We start from the raw sequence: 23,710 nt of genomic DNA on the forward strand, positions 1-23,710 counted from the left end.
AAGCCCATGGACCTCTCTCTTCTCATAACGATGTTCTTAAATGGAGAAAAATAATATATGTAATATTATAAGGGGAAACAATTATACTGAAACTCAGCCCTATCACATATTTTTTGTTTTGCTTTTACAGTAATATATGTGCTCCTTTATAAAGCATTAAGGAACAGAATTATTTAATGGTGGGTGAAATAACTCCCATGACTTCAAAGTAGCAACAAGTATAAATGATACTTTGAAATATGTGCAATAAATGGAATGTGACAACAACTGTGAGGTCTATTGGTCACAAGTCACAAGAACTACTAATACTAGAAGTATCTTGCCTGCATTGAAAGTTGATGGAAATACATACCCAGCTCCAGGCAGAGGCTAGGCAAAATACAGATGCAATATTTTTTCCTTCTCGGTTCACAGAGCCCCTGCTGTGGCTTACTCACCTATGCTCAGGTTCTCTCCAGCTCACACAAGTGCCATGCCTTGTGTGACCCTGTACCCACACCGGTTTGGTTACTCTGGGAACCTCTCTCCGTTCTTTCAAGGCCTGATACCAGCACTGAGTATTTCCACAGTCATCTTAGACTTAAATCCAACCAAAGCAACCTCTCCCTTTGCTTTGCAGAAGTCAGGTCCTGTCCACAGCCACTCTTATTTCTTCCCTCCTGCACCATTCTTTTAGTCTTTCAAGCTACAAATATTGAGATTGTGCTGGAGGAATCTTCTTGCCCTTCGACCACTACAATGAAGCTCTCATTTCTTCCTTCCTTGGATGTCTGATCCTTCACAGTCTCTCCATTTTCTTTGTGGCCACCCTGTTCACTCCCCTATAGGACTTCTTTCCTCTCCTCCACTCCTGTTACTCATCAGTCTGTCTTGCGTGCCATTCCCAGAGTAATCTTGCTGAAATGCTGCTTTCACCAAGTCAGCAACTCCATCTGGCTTTCATGACCTCCCCTACCCTACCCCCACCTCTTAAAAAATAGTTAAAATGCATAAGATTTGTAAAGTAATCCTTTTCTGTTCATCTAAAATAACATACAAGGACCCCGCTCCTTCCTGTGGATCCAGCCAAGCTCTGGGAAGGAATCACAACCCACAGAAATTGGCAGGGCTCAGGGACCTTTGAGAGTTTGGCTCTTTAAGATCGAAGTCAGCCAGCATCTCTGTGGAGACTGCGAATGCTGGGGGTGACATTCTTAGGGCTGTAGCTGGAGACCACTGGCCATGTCTGCCTGAACATTCAGTAGCCACCAGCTGGAATTCACAGAGGCTAGCCCACCCCAGCTGGGGTGGCAAGCCATCTACACGGGCTTTAATTAAATTCTGTTAGCAGTCCCTGAAGTCAGTCTCCTCTCCTGGGTCTACCCTGGGTGCCTGGCCCTTACCCGTCCTCCCAGTGAGTCTTTATGAAAAGTCTGGACCAATTCAAGGAGGGAAGGGTGAGAGATTCATCCGGCCGAGATGACACACTCAGGCCAGGGGAGGCTCCTGCCCTCACAGGGTGGGCTACCAGCTCATGCAGAGGGAAGCCTTGACGACTGGGAGAGAGCACAGCTGGACCCTTCATTTCCAGGGGCACGCCCTTCTACCTCCACCCCCAGAAAAAGTGTTTTGTACTCCCTCATCTGGTTCTGGGCCAGATGGTGGTCCATCTGTCTAACTGATTTCTTACACACAAAGAGAAAACACAAAGAAGCAGAAGAAAAACAGCCCATGAAAAGTCCATTTGTTTTCCTCTGATGACATGCACTTGAAAATGACAAAGGATACCCTTTCTGGACCTCTCTGATCTGTTTGGTGAAGAGAGCTCACTCATCGGATGTTAAGCCTTTCAGCCTTCTCACTGCAGGCCACCGTTCTGTCCCTCATCAGGGTGTAACTTTGGAAGTAGAAATAGGGATTCTGAAACCCATGTGCCAACGTATTATGGGGCCCTCTCTCTCTGCTCCCTACCCCAGACAGAGGAGTTGACAATCCAGGTGAGTTAATCTGCTTAGATGTGGCTGGGTAACTCCTTCCGCGCCTACCTTGCTTGTCTCAACTTTGAACCAACAAGGCAGCAGCACTTAAGCTAATTGGGGTCATGCAATTTAGAACGCTTTTAACATAAACACCCTGTTGACGTTGGAGGGATTGAAATATGCTCTTGTGGGAGCAACAGAGAGATGAATTAAAGGAGAAACAGCTCAGTCATCCCAGTTAGTGGTCATAAAATTGCCCAGAAATATATTATTTGATTCATTGTGTCCATCATGTTTTTTAAAGTCTCTATGGCTCTTCGTACAGGACAAACCAAAATCAAATTAAAATGAAGAGCAGGTTCCACTTATCCTGAAAGCCTGTTTGCAGTTGTGCAGAGCTGCAAATCAACAGGAGTAAGAACTAAACTGTATTTATTCAGAACCATGAGCTGCTGGTGGGGTCAGTGCCACTGTGTTGGACTGGCACACATGGCGGATGGGCTTTGTAATTCCCATTCTGTATTTAGGGGAATGCAGCAGTGGAATCTGCGATGAGGCCTCGTGCGTCAATGGTGGCACCTGTACAGCAATCAAAGCCGACTCCTACATTTGCCTCTGTCCCCTTGGGTTTAAAGGTCGACACTGTGAAGATGGTGAGAAAGAAGCAAGTTGATGGCGGTTTCTATCTGCATGTTAATTTGTGTAGATGTACTTTATCATCAATGTAGTGTTTTGGTTTTTTTTTGTTGTTGGTTTTTGAGACAAAGGCTCCCTATGTTACCCAGGCTGGAGTGCAGTGGCACATCTCGGCTCATTGCAACTTCTGCCTCCTGGGTTCAAGTGATTCTCTTCTGCCTCAGCCTCCCGAGTAGCTGGGACTACAGGCGTGTGCCACCATGCCCAGCTAATTTTTGTATTTTTAGTAGAGACGGGGTTTCACCATGTTGGCCAGGCTGCCCCCAAACTCCTGGCCTCAAGTGATCCACCCGCCAGGCCTCATCAATGTACTTTTAACAAAGCTAACAAAGCCCTTTCATTTTTATGGGATCAACATTGCTTTGTTGGGAGAGATGGGGGAAACTTTTTTTAAGCAGGTTGGAGTGTCTGACTGCCAAAATTTGTTTAGTAAAGATAACTCACTCATCTGATGTTGAGCCTTTCAGCACTTCTTACTGCAGGGCACCTTCCATCCCTCAGCCAAACATATGTTCATTTCAAGATGCTAAGAATGAGTAGGCTCCTCTTGGCCCTTGAGTAACTTTTTTTTCTTTTGAGACGGAGTCCTGCTCTGTCACCCAGGCTGGAGTGCAGTGGCACGATGTCAGCTCACTGCAAGCTCCACTTCCCGGGTTCACACCATTCTCCTGCCTCTACCTCCCAATTAAAGCCTGTATTGGTATGGTTTGTATCAGACTGAATTCAAAGCATTTAAAGCTCATGCTCATGCTCTTTAGAATATCTGTCAATTTCTGATAAAAGATTGGGAAGGTGGGGCCAGGCACGATGGCTCAAGCCTGTAATCCCAGCACTTTGGGAGGCCGAGGTAGGCGGATCACGAGGCCAACGTGGTGAAACCCCATCTCTACTAAAAATACAAAAATCAGCTGGGCGTGGTGGTGCATGGCTGTAATCCAAGCTACTTGAGAGGCTGAGGCAGGAGAATTACTTGAACCCAGAAGGCGGAGGTTGCAGTGAGCCAAGATCGCGCCACTGTACGACAGTCTGGATGACAGAGCGAGACTCCATCTTCGGAAGAAAAATGGATTGGGAAGGTAGACACAGAAACATTAGCAATGTGATGGGACAAAATTAACCTTTATTTGTACTGTTCTACTAAATTATTCCATACTTTAATACTGTATGTACAGAGAGTATGTAAATATACATACATGCACACACTATGTGTATATAAACATGGAAACACACATACACACAAATACACGTATGTGTGCACACACACACAAATAATAACAAAAAATTTCAAAGATTTTGGAAAATCATGGAGGGGTCCAAAAATGATTTTGGAAAATCATTTTTGCCGAATTCTAAAATTAAAATAAAAAGAAAATAAAACTGAGGCTAAGATCACAAAACTAGCCAAATTCTTCCCTAATTCAGATTTGGACCTAAGATACCATGCTGGGGAAAACGTTTGTAATCTCAAATCTCATGTCACCTAAAAGAGGGCATATGAGTCAGGGTAAGCCAATGCTGTTACATACCATCTCATATTTCAGAAGCCTTACTAGTCAAAGCTGGTTCTCGCTCATATTACAAAATCACTGCCGGTCAGAGGCAGTGGTGAGAGAGGGCGTTCTGCTCCACACAGTTATACAGGGACACAGTTTCCTTCCATCTAATGGCTCTTCTAGGACCTTAGAGTCCTCCACTGATACCTGCATCCTGCCAGCACACAAGAGGAGAGGAGGAGCATGGAGGATGGAGGGAAGTTTTAGGGGCCACACCTAGGGTTCTCTATGATTCTTTCACCCATATTCTACCGGCCAGAATTCAGTCACACCAGCAACCTAACTGCAGGGCTGCTGGGAATTATAGTTTAGGTCTGTACCCCGGAGGAAAAGAACACAGCTGTGGGTGCACATCTGGCCAGTTTCTGCCACAGATTGATTTCTAACACCGTGCTTGTTTTTTCAGCTTTCATCTTGACCATTCCTCAATTCAGAGAGTCTCTGAGATCCTACGCTGCAACTCCCTGGCCACTGGAGCCCCAGCATTACCTTTCCTTCACGGAGTTTGAGATCACATTTCGGCCAGACTCAGGAGATGGTGTTCTCCTGTACAGCTATGACACAGGCAGCAAAGACTTCCTGTCCATCAACATGGCGGGGGGCCACGTGGAGTTCCGCTTTGACTGTGGCTCTGGGACCGGTGTTCTCAGGTGAGGGCTGAAACCTTCTGGGACCCTTTCCCTTAAAAAGGCAAATAGTAACCGCTTCAGAAAAAAACCCAAATTGCCGTTCAGCAGCTCACACTCGTCCTGTCTTCTCTACATGCTTATCTTCTGAAACTCGTGCTGACTTGTCCTGCTTCAGGCAGACGACAGGCTTCCCATAGAGAGTACTCTCCTTCCCACAAGGCTTCCTTTTCTCAAATAACTACCCAACAGGTGCAATTCTATGCTTCAAACTATGGAAAATGGACTTGCTTCAGGTGGAGGTAAACTGCCTCCATTTCCACCTAAAGTTATGCCACGTCATCCGCAGAAACTTGACAAACTGTAACTAATCTGCATCTTATACAGAGCGTCACATGATGGGCATCCAGCAAATACATGTCAATTAGTAAAAAAGTATTAATATTTTTGGAAAAAGTGTCCTTGATGACCTCACTCTAAATTTTCACTTTCCTCTTGAACTATTTCTTTAATGGAAACTGACAGTGAATCGTCAGCAATGCAAAGACTGGTTCCCTAAGCAGTATGCTCAGGAAAGATGTGCGATGAGTGGTTTCAATAGCATAGCAGGAAATGGGTGCTTCTGCAGTACTTGCTGGTATTTGCAGAACTGGTCTGAGTAGTCAAAACTTTCCTACTGTTATCTAGTTTATGCTATTAAATTACTTAGCAGGTGGATTGTTCCTTGGAGCCTGTAGTTTGTAGATGCAGATGCTTTTATTTATGTCTCCCATCTTTTTATTGCGTTGATGGTAGTTTTAACCTTCAAGCCGGAGGGGCCACTAATCGAATGCAGACATACTTCTTGTTCCTACGTTTGTCTAATGCTTCTCTTTTGAAACTCACTAGAATGTTTTGCTCCATGGTGCCCTGTAACATGATATCAGTTAGTCTGTTGTTTCAAAGAATGTTGCAAACTGTTTTCCATCACTCTTCATATTGCTAGACTGTCATGTTTAAAAAGAGTATGTGGGTGAGATGCTAAAACTATGCATTGCCCTTAACTACTGATCATTTTTCCTGGCTGACAGAAAATGCTCACTGCATTAGGTTTTAACAGTTCTTAAAAAGGATGGTTTGTTTTTGTCCTTGTGGCTGAATTCCTGCACATCAGTGACACCTTCCCCCTAGGGGAATGGATAAATATTGTTGTACCTCTGGTTATGCAAAAACATCCTATATTTCAAGACAACTTTGGTGGGGATTTAATTGATTCAATTTACATATGATTATGCAAAATAGCCTAAGCAATTCACTTAGAACTGTATGTCAGGTTGACAAAGGAAGACACCTTGAATATCACCTTGCACTTTTAAATGGTTTTCTTCCTGGATAAGGAATGACCAGAAAGATCCAGGAGAGGATCGGGGCTCATCAGCCCTCCTCCTGGACAGACTGCCCCCTCCACACTGCCTCTGTGCAGTGGCAGCTCCAGCTGTGGGGTCACGAGCACATGGAACCCTTAGAAGTCCTGCATTTCTCTTTCATAACTCTGTGCTTGTTTTTGACACAAGGTGTTTTTAAATTTTTTTTTGTACATTTATTAAGTTATTGTTTCACTGCCTGTCAGGAAAGGCAACTGGAAAAAGAATTTTTCAGAATTAGGTGATGAAAATGAGGCAAGAGTTTCTAAGGGACAAACCACCATCTGCCCCCTTATCCCATCCCCTCCTGAGCGTAACCTAACAACAGTGATTACTCTTGGTGTTTCAGATGCCCCATTGGAAGCTGTTTATTTTGAAAACCATTTCAAAGACTTCTTGCTTAATTAAGAAAATGCAGTGAAAACCCAAACTACAGGAAGTTGCAGAAGTGGCCAGATCATTTTAACTTTAGGAAAAGGATAAGATGGGCAAATTCATTATGAACTTGATTAAAAAATCACAACAATCGAAATGAGTTCTTGATGGCCGTGATCGATAAAAGGATGTTGAAGAAGGTGGCATATTGACAGCAAATGACCTCTGCAGTACAAAAACATGAAATGGCTCTGTTATGGAGATAGACCACTTAAAAAGGGCTGCTTATTTCTTTATTGCATATTGATTTAGCCAAGGTGATTAAATTCTAATTGCTAAGAACAAATCACAAAAGCATTTGCCAAAGCAAAAAAAAATCAAGCGAGGGGGTGGTGACCTTTCAATAATTGTGCCCATTGGTATTCCTCATGGTTTTCTAAAGATGATCCAGGACCACGAGATAACTGGGAAGTTCAGCAAGGGCCAGGAACTAGACATTGCTAGAAATACAAATGCAATAATGAGTGTCTTTCTGCACACCTCACTATAAAATGTAATGAGTAAAACTTGCATAAATATCGTTAAACTTTAAGCACTTCCACTTTGAATGAATAATTGAACTTTTAATGTAATTTTAATCATTTTTACAATATCAGAAAATATGGAATCTGTTTCCCTCCCAATATTTTATTATGAAAAATTTCAAACATATAGAAAAATTAGAAGAATTGTACGGTAGGCATCCTGATACTGAGCACCTATAGTCTGTAATTAACATTTTGCTATATTTGCCTCATCACATATCTAGCCATTGTTCTATCTGTCCATCCATCCTTCTTATTTTTTAAAAAAATTTTCACGACGGAAACAAAGCATCTAAAACTGCAGCTTCTCAAAGAACCACTTGTTCTTGCCCATCTGTTCGTCTCTTCAAACTTGACCTTAGCCTCCCATTGGGCCTTGTGTTTAAGACCAGGGTCTCTGAAGACATCTTTATTGATGACAGTTTTGTCCAAGGGGATATCTGGTGGCTGTAGGGGCGATCTGAGGTGCCATCATCAATGTTCTTCGTGATGACAGCTTTGCGTTGGAGTAGCGTCTGGCCAGGACCACCACCAGTTTTCTAGGTTTTACGAATGTGCCCTTTTCAACAGCAACCACTCAGGCCTACAGCAGAAAGGTCCTTCTTATTTTTTATGCATTTCAAAGTATGTTACAGACATTGGTACACTAAAGAATTGATTTTTTACATCAATACAGAAAAATTTATAGCTCCTATAATTTTTCTCTTCTTCCAAGCTTGTGCGCAATCATGACCATATTTTACCTTCACACCACCTCTCATCTAGAAAACTTATATCACCAGACTCACTGAACCTCATTGTAAGGAACAAATAAAACAATAAATGCAATGCTCCTACTGTATGAAGGGGTCCAATAAGCAGTAACTAATCCTGCTGTTGTTACTAAGCAGTAATTAGTGTTTTCTTTTTACTGAATGGATTGGGGTGCCTAAGGTTAGCATTAGCTTCCTCATGGCTAGATTGACAAAAATGATCCATAACATGCTAACCCATGCTCGGTTTCCTTCTATGTTAGTCAGGGTTCTCCAGGGAAACAGAACCAATAGGCTATAAATAGACATGTAGAGAGATTTATCCTGAGGCGTTGGCTTGCATGATTATGGAGGCTGAGAAGTCCCATGGCCTGCCGTCTGCAAGCTGGCAGCCCAGGAACTTTATGGTGTATTTCCAGTCCAAGCCTGAAGGCCTGAGAACCAGAGAGCCCATGATGTCCGTCCTAGTCCAAGTCAAAGGCCCAAGTACCAAGAAGCTGATGATGTAAGTCTTGGTCCAAGTCTGAAGACCAAAGAACCAGCATCGAAGCTCAAGGTCAGAGAAGATGGATGTCCCAGCTCAAGAAGAGAGAGCACATCCCCACTCCTCTTCCTTTTTGTTCAGTTCAGAGCCTCTGCAGATTGCATGATGCTTGCCCAGGTTGATGAGGGCAGATCTTTACTAAGTCTCCTGATTCAGATGCTCATCTCTTCCAGAAACACATTCACAGACACACCCAGAAATAATGTTCTACCAGCTATGTGGGCATTCCTTATCCTAATCAACTCGACACATAAAATTAATATCACATCTTCCTTCCACAGGAGTGAAGATCCCCTCACCCTAGGCAACTGGCACGAGCTTCGTGTATCTCGCACAGCAAAGAATGGCATCTTACAGGTGGATAAGCAGAAGGTAGTGGAGGGAATGGCAGAGGTAAGAACAGCACACCTTTTCTCTTGATGGCGAGTGTGAGCCAGAGTACTGTTTTCTGCCTGTCTTGGTACAAAAGCAGCACAGTGTTGTGGTTAAGTACATGGACTTCAGTGCCTGTGTGAAAATCCCAGCTCCCCATTGGGCAAATTACTTAACTTTTCTATCACTTAGCTATAAATGGGGATAATAATAGTATGGGCCTCGTAGAGTTGTTGTGAGGATTAAGTGAGTTGACACCCAATACGTTTAGCACTTACAAAATTGCCTTTCACCTCTTCACCTCCCACCTCCATCTTTGTTCTTATCAGCTGCACCAGGTAGTAGGTAAGAACACGGACTCTGGGGTAGGGCCCATGGTGCATGGAGGAGGCCTGACAAGAATGGGCTGTGAGTCCAGACCCCTAGGGCTCAAAATCTGGCTCAATTACTTACCAGTGGTGTGAGCTCATACTGGTTACTTGACCTACCAAGATTGTTTTTCTTGTCTCAGCATTATCCTCTTATCAATGGGGATAATGGTGGTGATGATAATAGTGCCTACTTCACAGAGTTGTTTTGTGAATTAAAAGAATTATACATGTAAAAAACAGCAGTACCTGATGCCAGGTCAGCACTAAATAGCTTTACTTAGTAGTAGTAGCACTAGTAGTAGTAGTAGTAGTAGTAGTGGTGGTGGTGGTGGTGGTGGTGGTGGTGGTGGTGGTGGTGGTAGTGAATAGTGTATGGTTATGGACTCAAGAGGATAGGATTTCTACTGAAGTTTATAACTTTCCTGCATGATTTTAATTCCAAGGTCATGTACAAAGAAAAATAACATTTTTAGGAGGAAGTCAGGGAGATTTGCTTTAAACTATAGCCTGCTAGGATTCTGCAAACACACACACAGTTTACAGTTCCTCAAAAATAGAGGGGACTTTAGATTTGCCAATATCTTACTTCCCACCAGTTTTCATTCTGTGCAAAGGAAGATTTGCAAAGGACATTGACAAATTTGGGTATACTAATAAGCAAATAGACTAGTAGAAAAAAGAAAAGGAAGGAAAAGGCACTTTTGCTGGGGAAAGAGGTACTTGGTTGGAGAGAGAAGAAAGAGGGTCACATATGTCCAGAAGCCAGCCTGAGGGGCTCCTGCAGTGGGAGGACCAATTGGAACCACGGACCTCCTTGGGAATGAGGGGAATCCCAAATTGGGTTCTGTGTCAAGGGGTGGGCACCCTTCACACCTAGAAAATGCTCCATATATATCTGTGGAAGGCAGGAAGGGAGGGGGAGGGAAGAAAGGAAGGGATGAAGGGAAATTGATTTTAAATGGAGAACTGGAGTCACTTCTGGTGCAATCCAGAACATTCTAACAGCCGACTTTACTCCAAGACAGAATTAGAAGCTCACAAGAATGCACCTGGCTGTCTGTTGGTTTAATGATATAAATTCAATTGTATCTCTCTAGATCTTAGTTGCAAACACCTGTAAAACAGGAACAAAAGCTGAGGATGGGAATGTTTGTAAACAGTAGGGGCAGGGTCCATGACTATAAATAAGTTACTCTTCAGGACGCTGCATTTACTATTAGGATTTAAGAGATGACACATAGGTAAAAACCACACCTCAGAGTTTCTATCACTGCACATCAGCAAAAGAGCATGAAGCCAATATGGTGGCACCTGCACCCTCCATTTTGACTTTTTGACCTTTGGTGGCATGTGGGTGAATGGAGCTGACTGGAGTTTTAAAGCAAAAGAAAAGCAAAAGGAACCCACAGGAAGGTGTGGCTTTGGTGTGTGCATTGGAGGGACGTTCTGCTGAGTCTACTGTGAGCCAGGAGTGGGAAGGCCAATGCCTGATCTCCATATGCTAAACCTTCATCAAGTCTTTTCCACAAGGAATTCGGTTCCCCCGCTGGCCATATCATGTTCGAAGTGTGACTGACAAGGCAGTGGTCTTAGAGCTCAGAGACAGATGAGGGCAGGGGTTAGAGTACACTCTGAGAGGCTAACCCAGGACCTAAGCACCCAAGAGCCTGTGTGCAGACTAAACCTGACCACCAGGCTGCTCAGCTGGCAGCACTGAGAAATATCAGTGGCCTGGGCTTGGGTCTGACTATGCAAGACGCATGGAAGAGCAGTGCTTCTGAGACTTTCAGGAAACTCCAGCCTGGAGGTTTGCTCAGCTTTGCAAACTGCTTCCAGCCAAGCCAAAGTGTAGGATCCAGACATAAAACCCCTCACTGCAGAGCAGGCCTGGCTTTGGTGGGGGCTGTTTGCTTCTCTCCTGCGGTCCCCCTTGGGCATGGCAGCTGCAGCCCTTCCACTTGTCAGCAGGAGGGTGTTGGACGAGGATTTTGATGAGCAGCCAAAAGGAACTGCTCCTCACTCCACGAGGCCCCGCCGCTGGACACAGACATAATGCAGTTTTTTTTCCTAGCAGCCAGCTGCTCTGAAACCTCCTTGACCCTGTGTCCTTCCTCCTTTCCTCTCTCCATCTTATTTTAGCTTTTGGGTAAGAGCAATGACAAGAGAAAGATGCCTGTGGGTTTGTGGTGACAGTTCCTGACTGGTTCAGTATTCTTCTGGGCCACAAGAATTCCTGAAAGCCTTTGTGCTTCTTTGATAACCTCCTAGTTAAGTAAGAACCCTCAAAGCTGCCTGAAGGCTATTGACAGAAGGCACTTCGGTCAATTAATCTAATTGAAATTTCCCTGGGCTACCTGGCTGGACCCAGCCACTGTGGGCGCTCCCTAAGATAAACAGAGCCTCCTCCTCCATGGCTCGCCTGTCTCGTCTTCTCTACCCTTGACATGACCCCAGATTCATTCTCCTCCTTCTGGCCAATGATCTTCCAAAGCACAGACCTCTCTCTCTCTCCTGCTTAAATCTCACTGTTTTTTGGGTAAAGTTCATGCTCCTAATGTGGCGTATAAGGCCCTGCATGCTCTGGCCCCTTCTCGCCTGTGCCTTACACTCACATTCTCTCTAAGCCCCAGTGTCTTCCAGTTTCTACAATGTTAACTCTTCCTTGACCACCTCCCCCACTCCCTGTGTCTAGGGTAGGATATGAGACTCCCTTGTCCAGCACCCCGGTGCACCCATAGCCACCTGTACAGTTCTTCCCAGTGCTGATCTCACCTGCTCTTTCACTTGTCTGTATTCCCTACTTGTGTAAACCCCTGCAGGGCAGGGGCTGCGTCTTTCTTATTTTCTGCTGTTTGTCCAGCACTTAACATAGTAGATGGGGCATATTATAGTAAGTGCCCGATAATATTTGTTAAATAAACGATCAAAGCTGCTAGTATTTGTATTTCTTTTATCGTAAATCAAAGGAAATAATAACTTAACATTATCTAAAGTGTGTTCATTCCCAGAGCTCTCAAATTTAAGGGTTTATTTCTCACTCATGACACATACCCACCAATGGTTAGCTGCAGCTCTAATCTGAGATCCGGGCTGCAGGAACAGAGGGAAGGAGAAAAGGCCATGGTGAACTACTCTCTGGCTCTGAAAGCTTCTGCCCAGAAGTGATTCTTTTCTCTTCTGCTCATGTTTTATTGGCTATAGGAAGTCACACAAGCTCATCTGAGCCAGCCGACAGGTTGGAGGCAATCTTCCTGTGGGGAGGGTACCTGTGACCAGTAGTGCAGTCTGCCACAGTCATCATGACATAGCTATGAGGTAGATACAATGACTCCCATTTTGCAGACAATGAAACGAAGTCTCAGAGACATGAAGACTTTCACCAACATGCAGGCAGGTGGTAAGTAGCAATGAGAAGCACTGTGAGAGTGAAGCCCACGTGTAGACAGATGGTCGTGTGGGGCTTGAGGCTCTGTCTACCATTTTGTTCCACAACAGGGGACCGAAGACCCATGTGATCATTTTGAACATCTGTTTTAAAGTTATACCATGCTTTGTTTTTAATCTCTTGGCAGGGAGGCTTCACACAGATTAAGTGCAACACAGACATTTTTGTTGGCGGAGTCCCCAATTATGATGATGTGAAGAAGAATTCAGGTGTCCTGAAGCCTTTCAGCGGGAGCATCCAGAAGGTACAGGCGTCTCTTCCTCATGTTTACTGGGCCACCCAGACTGTGGACAATGAAAGTGAGGGTTGCGATCAGTGTCATCTGCTGCACCCAAGAAAGACACTTTGAGAAAGTTTTCACATTTTTCAGATTTTATATTTTAATGCCCGCAGCGTGGCTTTCCAACCTCACTTTCTTATAACATCTGCTCCTGGGTCTATGCCCAGCAGACATTCCATGAATGCTACTTGGTGATGATGAATTTTTACAGCAAATCTACCAAACTATATTAGGACTGCTGAGGGAGTGAAATGGCATCAGGTGTCTGCAGATACTTCCACAGTAGGGAAGGAAGTGGATGGAGGTGAATAGCAACCTTGGCTCCGCGCTTTTCTTTGGCGGTACTTTGCAGTTTGCTCAACGTTAGAGCCAGTGCTCATCCCCACCCCCACACTTTAGCAATTGGTGTTCATTGATCATGTAACCAAGCTCTTAAGAGCATCAAGAGTTTTTCCCTAGAAGGTTCAGGAAAAAAAAAAAATTCAGTAAAAGATACTGACTCCCCCGCTTCCCTGCTCTCTGTCTTTTTTTTTTTTTTTAAGACCGAATCTCACTCTGTCGCCCAGGCTGGAATGCAGTGGCGTGATCTCGGCTCACTGCAACCTCCACCTCCTGGGTTCAGGAGATTCTCCTGCCTCAGCCTCCCGAATAGCTGGGATTATAGGCGCCTGCCACCACGTCTGGCTAATTTTTGTATTTTTAGCAGAGACGGGGTTTCACCATGTTGGCCAGGCTGGTCTCAAACTCCTGACCTTGTGATCTGCCCACCTTGGCCTCCCAAAGTGCTGGGATTACAGGCGTGAGCCACTGCTTCTGGCCTGCTCTCTGTCTTTTACTCCTTCTCATGGGGCTGCCCATGATCTCTGTGGTTATGAAGACACGCTCTGTCTGCAACAGACCTGCTTGACCCCCCAGCCCAGGTGGGCAGAACCACTGAACACTGGGAGAACAAGGATCTAAAGAAAAGCATGTTTAGTTCCTGGACATTAGCTTCATCCTGTTTTCCTTTCGTGGCCAGTGGTGGCTAAAGGATCCTGATGGAGCATGAGGGAGGCTAAGGTGAAGGAGGAATGATGAAAGAGTCCCTCCTCTCACTGAAAAGGACCCCTGGGGCTGTGGCCATCTTATCTCCCATCGCAGTGTCAGGCCCAGTCAACATTTGCTGACAGTCATGTGTTTCCCTTTGTCACTGAACTTTGAGGTGTGTGACACCTTAGTTCAGACCATTCACACCCCATGAGTGGGAGTGGCCATGCTTAACCAGGTGTTTCAAATTCTCACCTAGGAAACAAGCTGGGATGCCAAGACATTATCCATCCTCTGCCCGCTCTTCTCAGGCTGTGCCCTCCCCTTCACCCGGTACACACAACCCTCTCCCTATCTCCTGCTAGAAGGACCACCCTCTCCTGCCTGATTCACGGGCTTGGCCGTGTGCTGTAGTGAACAGTGCTGTTCTTGGCTTGTCTCAGCACATATTATGCAGTCTCTTGGTCCTTCACTTGCAGCATGAAAGGAGGAGATTGTAGAAGGATCCTGCCTACTTTCTAGCAGCTTCTCAGATTCAGGACTGGGGAAAAGTTTTCTCTCAACTCTCCCAGTGCTCTCCAAGGGCCAGGCAAGCCTTTGGAAGCTTAGATTCATGGCAGGAAGTGCCATTGCTAACCTCTTATAACCCTGGGCAGTGGGGGTTCCCCTGGGAGGCGTTCTTTCTGTCTCCAAGTTCTGCAAAGCCAGCAATAGTTCAAAGTAAATCCATATTCTGGTAATGTTGGATCCATTTATTGGGGGCTGGGGTACCAGGTAGCCCTTCCTCATAATTTATCAGTTTCACTAGAGTCACATTACAGGGCAGAAGGTGCAAGGGAGCTCTTGAGCACCAGTAAATCCATGTACAGTGGGGTAAAGAATGTGACCTGTGTTTCACTTTTGTTTCTTAAGTGGGGAAGGGAATGTGCAGAGGGAGGGGATTCAGGAACGTCAGGGAAGGAGGATGGCAGGAGTGAGTGGGATAATCGGGGAGGTCCAGCTCATGGAATTTTAGGAGACTTCTTGAGAACATTAGTCGGAAACATACAGGAGTACACTAGGAAGTGTCTCTGGATTCCACAGCCACCGGGAGCCAGGATGCCCTGTTTGACCTCCGCCTCCGTAACACTGTGTTTTGTACTCTCCCCGCTCTCCTTTATATACCAGTGTCTCCCAACCTGGGCTGCATCTTCTGAGGTGACTCTCAAAAACTTTTTAAAGTTACTGACAACTTGGTCTCACCTTCAGAGATTCTGGTTCAATGGGAATGGGTGGGTCTGGGCATTAGTATTTCTTAAGAGCCCCCCAGGTGGTTCTAATGTGCAACTGGGTTGAAATCTGAACTTTGTAGTTCTTGGGACTTCTTTACAACCTAATCGAGTGGCCAGTCTTCTGGAACCACAGGAGCGCTTCACTCCGCAGATTCTCCCAAGTGGATCCACTTCAGATCACTTCAGCTCCTGCATAGATGTCAAGACTATAAAAGTAGAAACTGGGCTGGGCACGGTGGTTCGTGCTTGTAATGCCAGCACTTTGGGAGGCTGAGGCGGGCGGAACACCTGAGGTCAGGAGTTCGAGACCACCCTGACCAATATGGTGAAACCCCATCTCTACTAAAAACACAAAAATTAGCCAGGCGTGGTGGCAGGTGCCTCTAATTCCAGCTACTTGGGAGGTTGAGGCAGAAGAATTTCTTGAACCCAGGAGGCAGAAGTTGCAGGGAGCCAAGACTGTGCTACTGCACTCTAGCCTGGGCAACAGAGCAAGACTCCATCTCAGCAAAAAGAAAAAGTAGAAACTGGACTTCAAAACTTTTTTGTTTAATCTCCGTATGTGTAGCTCAGGTTAATGTGCTAAGGGAAGCTTTAGAAGACTACAAAGATGTTTCTCAATTCCTGAATTTCTTTACGTTTTTCTCTCCCAAGATCATCCTGAACGACCGAACCATCCACGTGAAGCATGACTTCACCTCCGGGGTGAATGTGGAGAATGCGGCCCACCCCTGCGTGAGGGCCCCTTGTGCCCATGGGGGCAGCTGCTGGCCCAGGAAGGAGGGCTATGACTGTGACTGCCCCTTGGGCTTTGAGGGGCTTCACTGCCAGAAAGGTACACTCAGGGGTCTGAGGCACAGCTCCCTGGAAGGAGTGGAGGGAATGGACAGTCCACTGGGGGACCACAACTCTTAATGGGAGAGTTGTAACAGTGGTACAGCCATACTGGTTATTTTGATCAATTATTTCAATACCTTATTGGATGATTATTTATAAACTACCATAATTCCTTAATAAGAATTAAATGCTGAAATACTTCTGCTAACAGTGGGTAAATAGGTTTCCCACCCTCTGCCCTGGCTCCTTCCTTGAGAATCGCTTCATGGTCTAGCAACCTAAGAGTTAACTCACAACAGAGTAGGGGTTTCCGGGAGTTTTGCGCCTGAGCCACTCCTGGAGCCTGTCCTGATAGATGAATGCCTGTGCTTTGTAGACTGAAAAATGTTTTGACCCCTGTCTGTGAGTGCTATATGAGAGAAACCTTGCCCAAATATGCAAAAACACAAATTATACATTACTTGCTCCAAACTAAATTATGCATAGCCTTCTGTATAGTGCTATTTTCTAAGCTATCAAATTGCTGTACCTCAGTTTTCTCAACTGTAAAATGAGAATAATAATAGCAGTGTTATTGTGTGCCTAACACAGAAGATTATGGTGTTGACTAAATGAGACAATGTATCCACAGCATTTAGAAGAGGGCCTGGTAAGTACTCAAGCAACCAACCAATACTGGTCATTATTATTCATGGGGAGAAAAATAAAATCCATTAGCAGGTGCTGTGGGCTACTCAGTTTCCATCTTGCCCTAGACTGAAAGCCAGGGCAGGTCATAGACCATGAGACCCTGCTGGACTTGCTTTTTGTACCTGCTTATGGGAAATGGAGGACATGGCCCTGGTATCTAGAATAGGCTTCCCACATATATCCATCATGTTGGGCCTTCATTTTTCAGTCTCAATGTGGCCTCATGTTGGGCCTTCATTTTTCAGTCTCGGTGTGGCCTCACCTGCCCAAGAACTTAAAAAAAAAAAAAACAAAAACCTGGAGGAAATAAAGCAATGAGCCTCTGAAGGAACGTGCACTGTCTGTCCTATTTCCAGGTTCTTGATTTTTATCAGAATTAGAGCTTAGAGGAAAACTATAAATTACAGGTAGTTATGTTGGTATATGGAATGGTAGGAGAAGTCATTCTACAGCAGTCTTGGAAAATATGAAAGATGCCAATTTGCCAATTGGAAGACTTAGTAGTATTTCTTATATTTAAATGAATTTTGAAATCTACATGGCAAATCATGAAATGTATTTTTAACAAGGAAGAGTAATTGATTCATTTGTGAATTACCCTGATTATAATCCTAACAAGCAAATTGCTGTTTAGCTAATAGGTTGTACTTGCAGAGATTTAGCTGAAGAGTGGCTCATTCATTCAGAAAATTGGGTTTGGATTTCACACATCAGTGTTTGAATTTCCTAAGTCTCCAATTTTACCACAGGAGCTTCGAGTTCGTACCTGCCTTATATCTAACATTAATGATCAATATATAAATCCCAGACTTAGATGAACATTTAGCATTGGAAATGAAAGGGAGAAAGAAAGGATAATGTGTGATCTTGTTAGCCCTCATTTCCTGCTGCAGAACATCAGCCATAACAGAGATAAAGTGCTCACATTTATAGCTTTGTAACTATAGGTTCAGGTTCAGTGAGAAGCAAGTCTTACCAGAAAGTTGGGGTAGATCCCAGTGAGCACCTGGATCTGGCAAGATCCGTGAGAATGGATGATGGCAGAGGGAACTGCAGGACACTCTTTTCCTGCAAAGCAGTCTAGATCCAGGATTGGAATCCAGATGAGCCAGCAGCCACCCTCCATGTTGAATCAGTATCTGATTGTATTTTGAAATCAAGATACTGCTTCTGGGAAGATGGCATCCTTTGCAAATCCTAAGAAGCTTCATATATCAGAGGTATGGCCCCTATCCCATAATTTCCTCTCCCATCATAATGACTGGAGAGGATTAATGGGGCTCTGCAACAATTTTTCCAGGCTCCAGCAGGTACCAATTGTGGGCAGTTGCCATGCCAACTGCTATAATATTGGGGAAAGCATTTAGTCCCATTGTAAAGATTGGAAAGAAAAGGAAAAGAAATGGGCAATTATGTTGTTCCATAGAGATGCAAGAGAATACATAGAAAGTTTGGGGAAATCCTTGGTTTGAAAGACCAAGAATGGTGAGAAGCCATCTTTGGTTGTCAGAAAGAATCCTGTCTCATTCAGCAAGGTGATTTTTAGCCTCATATATTTCAAAGTTGGAGTTCTTTTCTGCCTCATAATCAAACTATGTTTTAAAAGCAAGAACCTGTTCCCAGTATCCCTACAGAAGTTAAACCAGTCCTTTTACATGGAACAAAATGGTATAGAAATAACCAGCATCAGGCCTCATCCAGTCCATACCAAAGGGCCTTTCTTCATGAGGAATTTCATTTTCTGGATCGTCAGTGAGTCTGGGTCTTTTCAGCTGCATCAGATAGTGTGGCAAGTGAGTTCCACAAGGGCCGTAGTTGGACAATTTGACACTTGTTCCCACCTCTTGGTAACCCAGGAGAGCAGGGGCCAGAAACTCAGACAAATCCTGGAGCAGTTCCAGGCACTAAGGCTACATGGTGGTTTCAGGGCCCCCACTTTTCCCTGTGAGGCTGGAGGCAAGAACAGGAGAGTTTGACCCAGACTGAGGGGTGCACCAAGCTCCCACTAAGCATCTGAGAGGCTCTTGGGATACCACAGGCTTCCTGTAGCAGTGGCCACTGCAGAAACTCAAACCTGTCTGTCCCATCTTCAAGACCCACCAGGACAGGAGAAGCCAGAGGTTCTTCTTACTCCCAGCCATGACTTCAGGTGCCAAGAACAAACATAAGGTTTGACCTTGGGGGTCCTCTCGCCTTCCAATTGGTGGATTTGACTTTCAGGCATCTTCCCCAGCCTAAACCTCAGCACCCCATGCATTACCCCAATGCCTAGGCCCCCTTTTTTCTCAACAAGGCCTTCCCCATCAAAAATTACTTCCATATTTAGAGATTTTGTTCCTTTTTTCTTTACTTGCATCCAAGTGGACCCATCTTGTGTCCCAGTTCCTCAGAGCTTGTGTATCTAAGTAAGTTACTAAAATGTTCTAGAAGAATTTCACAAAGCACATGTAAAAAACTAAGTTCTGAGGAATATTAATCGCTGCTTTGTATACACACACACACACGCATTCATGTACACAAAATGGGAGGAGGCTTCTATGGTGAAATACATTTGGATAATCCTGAGTAAACAGACAATTCTCTCTCTTCTGCAGAATTTCTCAGAGCCTTTGCTATGCTCTGAGTGTCTAAGAGGTGAATGCAGGGCACAGATGTTTTCTCTGGGTTCTCCCAGTCAATAGTGGACAAGTCACCTGGGAAACTAAGCTTTGGCCCTGCCCTTCCTTGTGTTACTAGAATAGCTTCAATTCACACTGTGTAGGATCCCACAGACCACTAGATGGCGGTGTTTCTCTATAGCAGATGGCCCCGCACAAGACAGCCAACAGCTGTTGAGACAAAGCTAGCTTAGCGCATGTACTCATCGGGGCGCACAGTCCATAAGTATCCAGTGCTGCCTGATCAATACTGACCTACCACACATGCAACATTTAGGGCATTTATGTTGTGTTTAGTTGAGTAACATCATGTTCCAGGGTCTGATTTGGGTGATTTTTTTGTTTTTGGTCCCAGTGTATATACAAAAAAAAGCTTCTGCAAATATAAGAAAACTCCGTATACAAACCACAAATTAATAAAACACATAAATCATGCATACTAAAGGGAATTTCTCTTTAATGTAATTTAATATATTAAATTTTATATCATTTAATGTATTGAAAATTAATATACTAAATTTTATATTTAATAATATATTAATATTTGATTTTAAATACTAAATTATATTAACAATATGTTAATATTTAATACTAAACATAAAATTTTAATATAGTAATTATTTTAATATATTTAATATGTTAAAAATATATTTAATATATTAAAAATAAGTCATTTCAAATTAATTGGAAAAGAGAGGTTATTGTTACACAAGTAATTCAGTTGTTATATAGGAAAAAAATTTCAATTGTGTTTATCTTACAGATGAATTAAAGAGTGAAACATGCAAACATACACATTAAACAAATACCCAGACCGTTCGCTGCAGTCCTTCAGCTAATGACCATGTTGGCTGTTCCCAGTTCCTCATTCTGGTCATTTCCTCCTTTAGTAATTGGAACTTCTAATAGCACAATTCTAAGATGGTTCCCAAGATTCCTGAAACAGGAGCATAGGAGAGCCAGGGTGACACAATTTTAAAAGTCAGCTCCATCTTAAAACTAGCAAGGTACATTCCTTGTCAGTCACACGGTCATATAAGATGTCTATGGCTTTGGAAGCAGCTTAGTAATGCCTGCAAAGACAAACCCTAGGACAACCAAACATTCAGATGCTCTGATATCGCATAACAATATATGCTTTTATGATGATTAGAGTCAGGCCAGGCGCGGTGGCTCATACCTGTAATCCCAGCACTTTGGGAGGCTGAGGCGGGTGGATCACCTGAAGTCAGGAGTTTGGGACCAGCCTGGGCAACATGGTGAAACCCCATCTCTACTAAAAATACAAAAATTAGCCAGGTGTGGTCGTGCATGCCTGTAATCCCAGCTACTCAGGAGGCTGAGGCAGGAGAATCACTTAAACCCGGGAGGCGGAGTTTGCAGTGAGCCGAGATCATGCCACTGCACTCCAGCCTAGGTGACTGGGTGACAGAGCAAGACTCTATCTCAAAAAATAAAAAATATAAGATGATTAGAGTCATGCTTTGATGTACTTATGCACTAAAATGCGAAGGATAACTTCCTTTAGAAAACACTTAAACCAACTGCAAGAGCCAAATTCAGAGGAATTTCTTTTCTGTGGATGGTATATCATTAAACACCCCCAGAATGGGAGATCTGGGGGTGTTTAATGTAGATGTTGGTCTTCAGATAGTTGAAGGGCTGCTAGTGTAGGGAAAGTTTTGTTTGTTTTTACTTTGTGGCTACAGTCAGTGTACTATAATAAAGATCTCTGTGCCTAGTAGAATGGTCCAGCACGGGAGTGTGCTACCTTGTCTAAGAGTGAGCTGCTCATTGTGGGAAGTGTTTGCTCCTGCGGGATGGACATCCATCAAGGACGCTGCTGAGAGGAGCCCTGGTTGTTGGGGAAGTTAGCCTTCCATGCCCACAGGGCCTTTTCCTTTGCTAAGGTCCTGTGAACGTGGGAAAGAAACATTGGTCCCTTCAACTTTTTTTTTTTTTTTTTTTTTTTTTTTTTGAGATGGAGTCTAACTCTGTCACCCCAGGCTGGAGTGCAGTGGTGTGATCTCGGCTCACTGCAGCCTCTGCCTCCCAGGTTCAAACGATTCTCCTGCCTCAGCCTCACGAGTAGCTGAGATTACAGGCATGCCCTGCCACACCAGGCTAATTTTTGTATTTTTAGTTGAGACAGGGTTTCGCCATGTTGGCCAGGCTGGTCTCGAACTCTTGACCTCAGGTGATCCACCCACCTGGGCCTCCCAAAGTGCTGGGATTATAGGCATGAGCCACCACACCTGACCAACTCTTTATAGTCTATTGGGAATTCCAAGTTCCTCAAACGGAAAGTTTGCTTTGTCTGGACTGCAGGGCTTCTGGCTTGGAGGCTGCTGTCCACTGGGGTGTTTGTGTGTGTGTGTGTGTGTGTCACCAGATGGCACAGGCTTTTAGGTATAAATGTAAGAAAATGAAAAAAACACATTTCAACTAATCAGTAAGGCCATTGCCACAGAAAAAAGGCAATGTAGAAAAAATTAGGTATACTGGAAATGGTAGAGAGAAGTGGGGAATAGGAAGATATTTGTTAAAGGATACAAAGTTACAGGGAGATAGGAGAAATAAGTTCTGGTGTTCCGAAGCACTATAGGATGACTATAGTTGACAATAATAAATAGTTTCAAATAACTAGCAGGAGGACATTGAGTGTTCCCAGCACAAAGAAATGATACATTTTGAGATGGGATGGATACACTAATTACCCTGATCTGATCATATATATGCATCAAAACATCACTATGTACCCCATACATATGTACAATTGTTATGTGTCAATTAAATTTTTTTCAATAAAAGCAAAAAAATTAGGTATAGGGTTAGGTTAAAATATAATCATGTTGGCCAGGCGCAGTGGCTCAAACCTGTAATCCCGGCACTTTGGGAGGCCCAGGCAGGTGGATCACCTGAGGTCAGGAGGTCGAGACTAGCCTGGCTAACATGGCGAAACCCCAATTCTACTAAAAATACAAAAATTAGCTGGGCATGATGGCACATGCCTATAGTCCCAGCTACTCAGAAGGCTGAGGCAGGAGAATGGCTAGAACCCTGGAGGCAGAGGTTGCAGTGAGCCGAGATCATGCCACTGCGCTCCAGCCTGGGCAACAGAGCAAGACTCTGTCTCAAAATAATAATAATAATAATAATAATAACAACAGTTATGTTTACAACATTTAAACCAACTACAAAGAGCCAGAAAGGGCTCAATGGTCACTTCAAGCTGTGATGATTTTGGATGTGATTATTTGCTCCTGTATATACTCACTTAAGTGAAGCATAGTTTGACCATTTTTTATTCTGCGGTGTTTCTCGAGGGTGCCTCTGCCTTTGTTAATCACAAAATAACCAGGGGTCTGGAATCTTGCAAGTGGAGACGGGGTGGGAATGAGGGCGATATTTTCCACTAGGCAGAGAGAAGAGGCAGCTAGCTGGCTTATCATTCCTTTTTCACACGCAGCCTAGAGCCAAGAAAAGTAATAATCATTGACAAGGTAAGTAACTCTTGAGCAAGGAGCTGTGTCTCTAGATTTAAAAGAAATGCAGATTGTCGGTTGAAGGTGAGGGAGCCTCAGAAGTGTCAGACAGCTGATTTCAAACATCTTCTTGGTCCACCACCACCCCCACCTTCATTAAGCCGAGCTGAGGCGGGGAGGCGGGTGGCAGGGTGCCAATCATGCTGAGGAGAGATTTCCAGTGGTTCCCCGCGGGGCTCATATTCACATTCCCTAAGAGGACGTTCTGGACCCTCGGGCAGAGCTTTGTGAGAGAAACAAGGCTGGCTTCAAGTGATCTGCAACCAGAGTAATTGGGATTTGACAAGGACTGTGAAAGGCTGATTCTCCCTGTTCTCTTTCATGCTGGCACTGGTCAGAGTGTGGGAACTACTGCCTCAATAGTAAGTACAGTAAGTCCTATGAGAGACGGCGAGAGTGCTCTGGGCTGGGGCCAGGGCCTGCCAGGGCAAGCCAACCACATGCAGGGGGACCCGGGGTGAGTGGTGTGGGAGCTGGGACATGCCTACGCCTGGTGGGAAGCCTTCCCGCCGGCCAGCCAGAGGACATTCTCTCCTGAGCTGGAGGCTGAGCCGGCAGCTGCTGGGGGCGCCCACAGACCCCCTCGGAAGCTTGTGTGCAGAGCTGATGTGTGGCAGGCACGTCCTGACCCTTGCAAGGAGTTCAGGGGAAAGAAGGCTGTTGGCCACAGGCCCACCGCCACGGCCAACAACAGCAGGGACTGGCCCTGGCTGTACCTCTCCCCT

At 44.6% G+C, this 23,710-nt stretch overlaps 1 protein-coding gene and 1 pseudogene across 3 annotated transcripts in view; one reads left to right on the plus strand and one right to left on the minus strand.

Moving 5' to 3' along the window:
- The window catches only part of EGFLAM (EGF like, fibronectin type III and laminin G domains), a 200,888-nt gene that overhangs the window by 158,538 nt on the left and 18,640 nt on the right, over window positions 1-23,710 (plus strand). Inside the window, exons 13-17 of one of the 3 annotated variants that reach the window (XM_050795117.1) lie at window positions 2,486-2,611; window positions 4,614-4,857; window positions 8,773-8,884; window positions 12,807-12,923; window positions 15,911-16,091. In XM_050795117.1, the coding sequence (XP_050651074.1) occupies window positions 2,486-2,611; window positions 4,614-4,857; window positions 8,773-8,884; window positions 12,807-12,923; window positions 15,911-16,091 (780 nt within the window). Of the gene's footprint in view, window positions 1-2,485; window positions 2,612-4,613; window positions 4,858-8,772; window positions 8,885-12,806; window positions 12,924-15,910; window positions 16,092-22,717; window positions 23,348-23,710 lie in introns of those variants that run through there. The other 2 variants (XM_050795118.1, XM_050795119.1) reach the window with 2 other exon arrangements.
- LOC126957021 (60S ribosomal protein L27-like) lies at window positions 7,488-7,956 on the minus strand (annotated as a pseudogene).

Source organism: Macaca thibetana, chromosome 6, assembly GCF_024542745.1.
Source record: "Macaca thibetana thibetana isolate TM-01 chromosome 6, ASM2454274v1, whole genome shotgun sequence".
Classification (NCBI taxonomy): Eukaryota; Metazoa; Chordata; class Mammalia; order Primates; family Cercopithecidae; genus Macaca; species Macaca thibetana.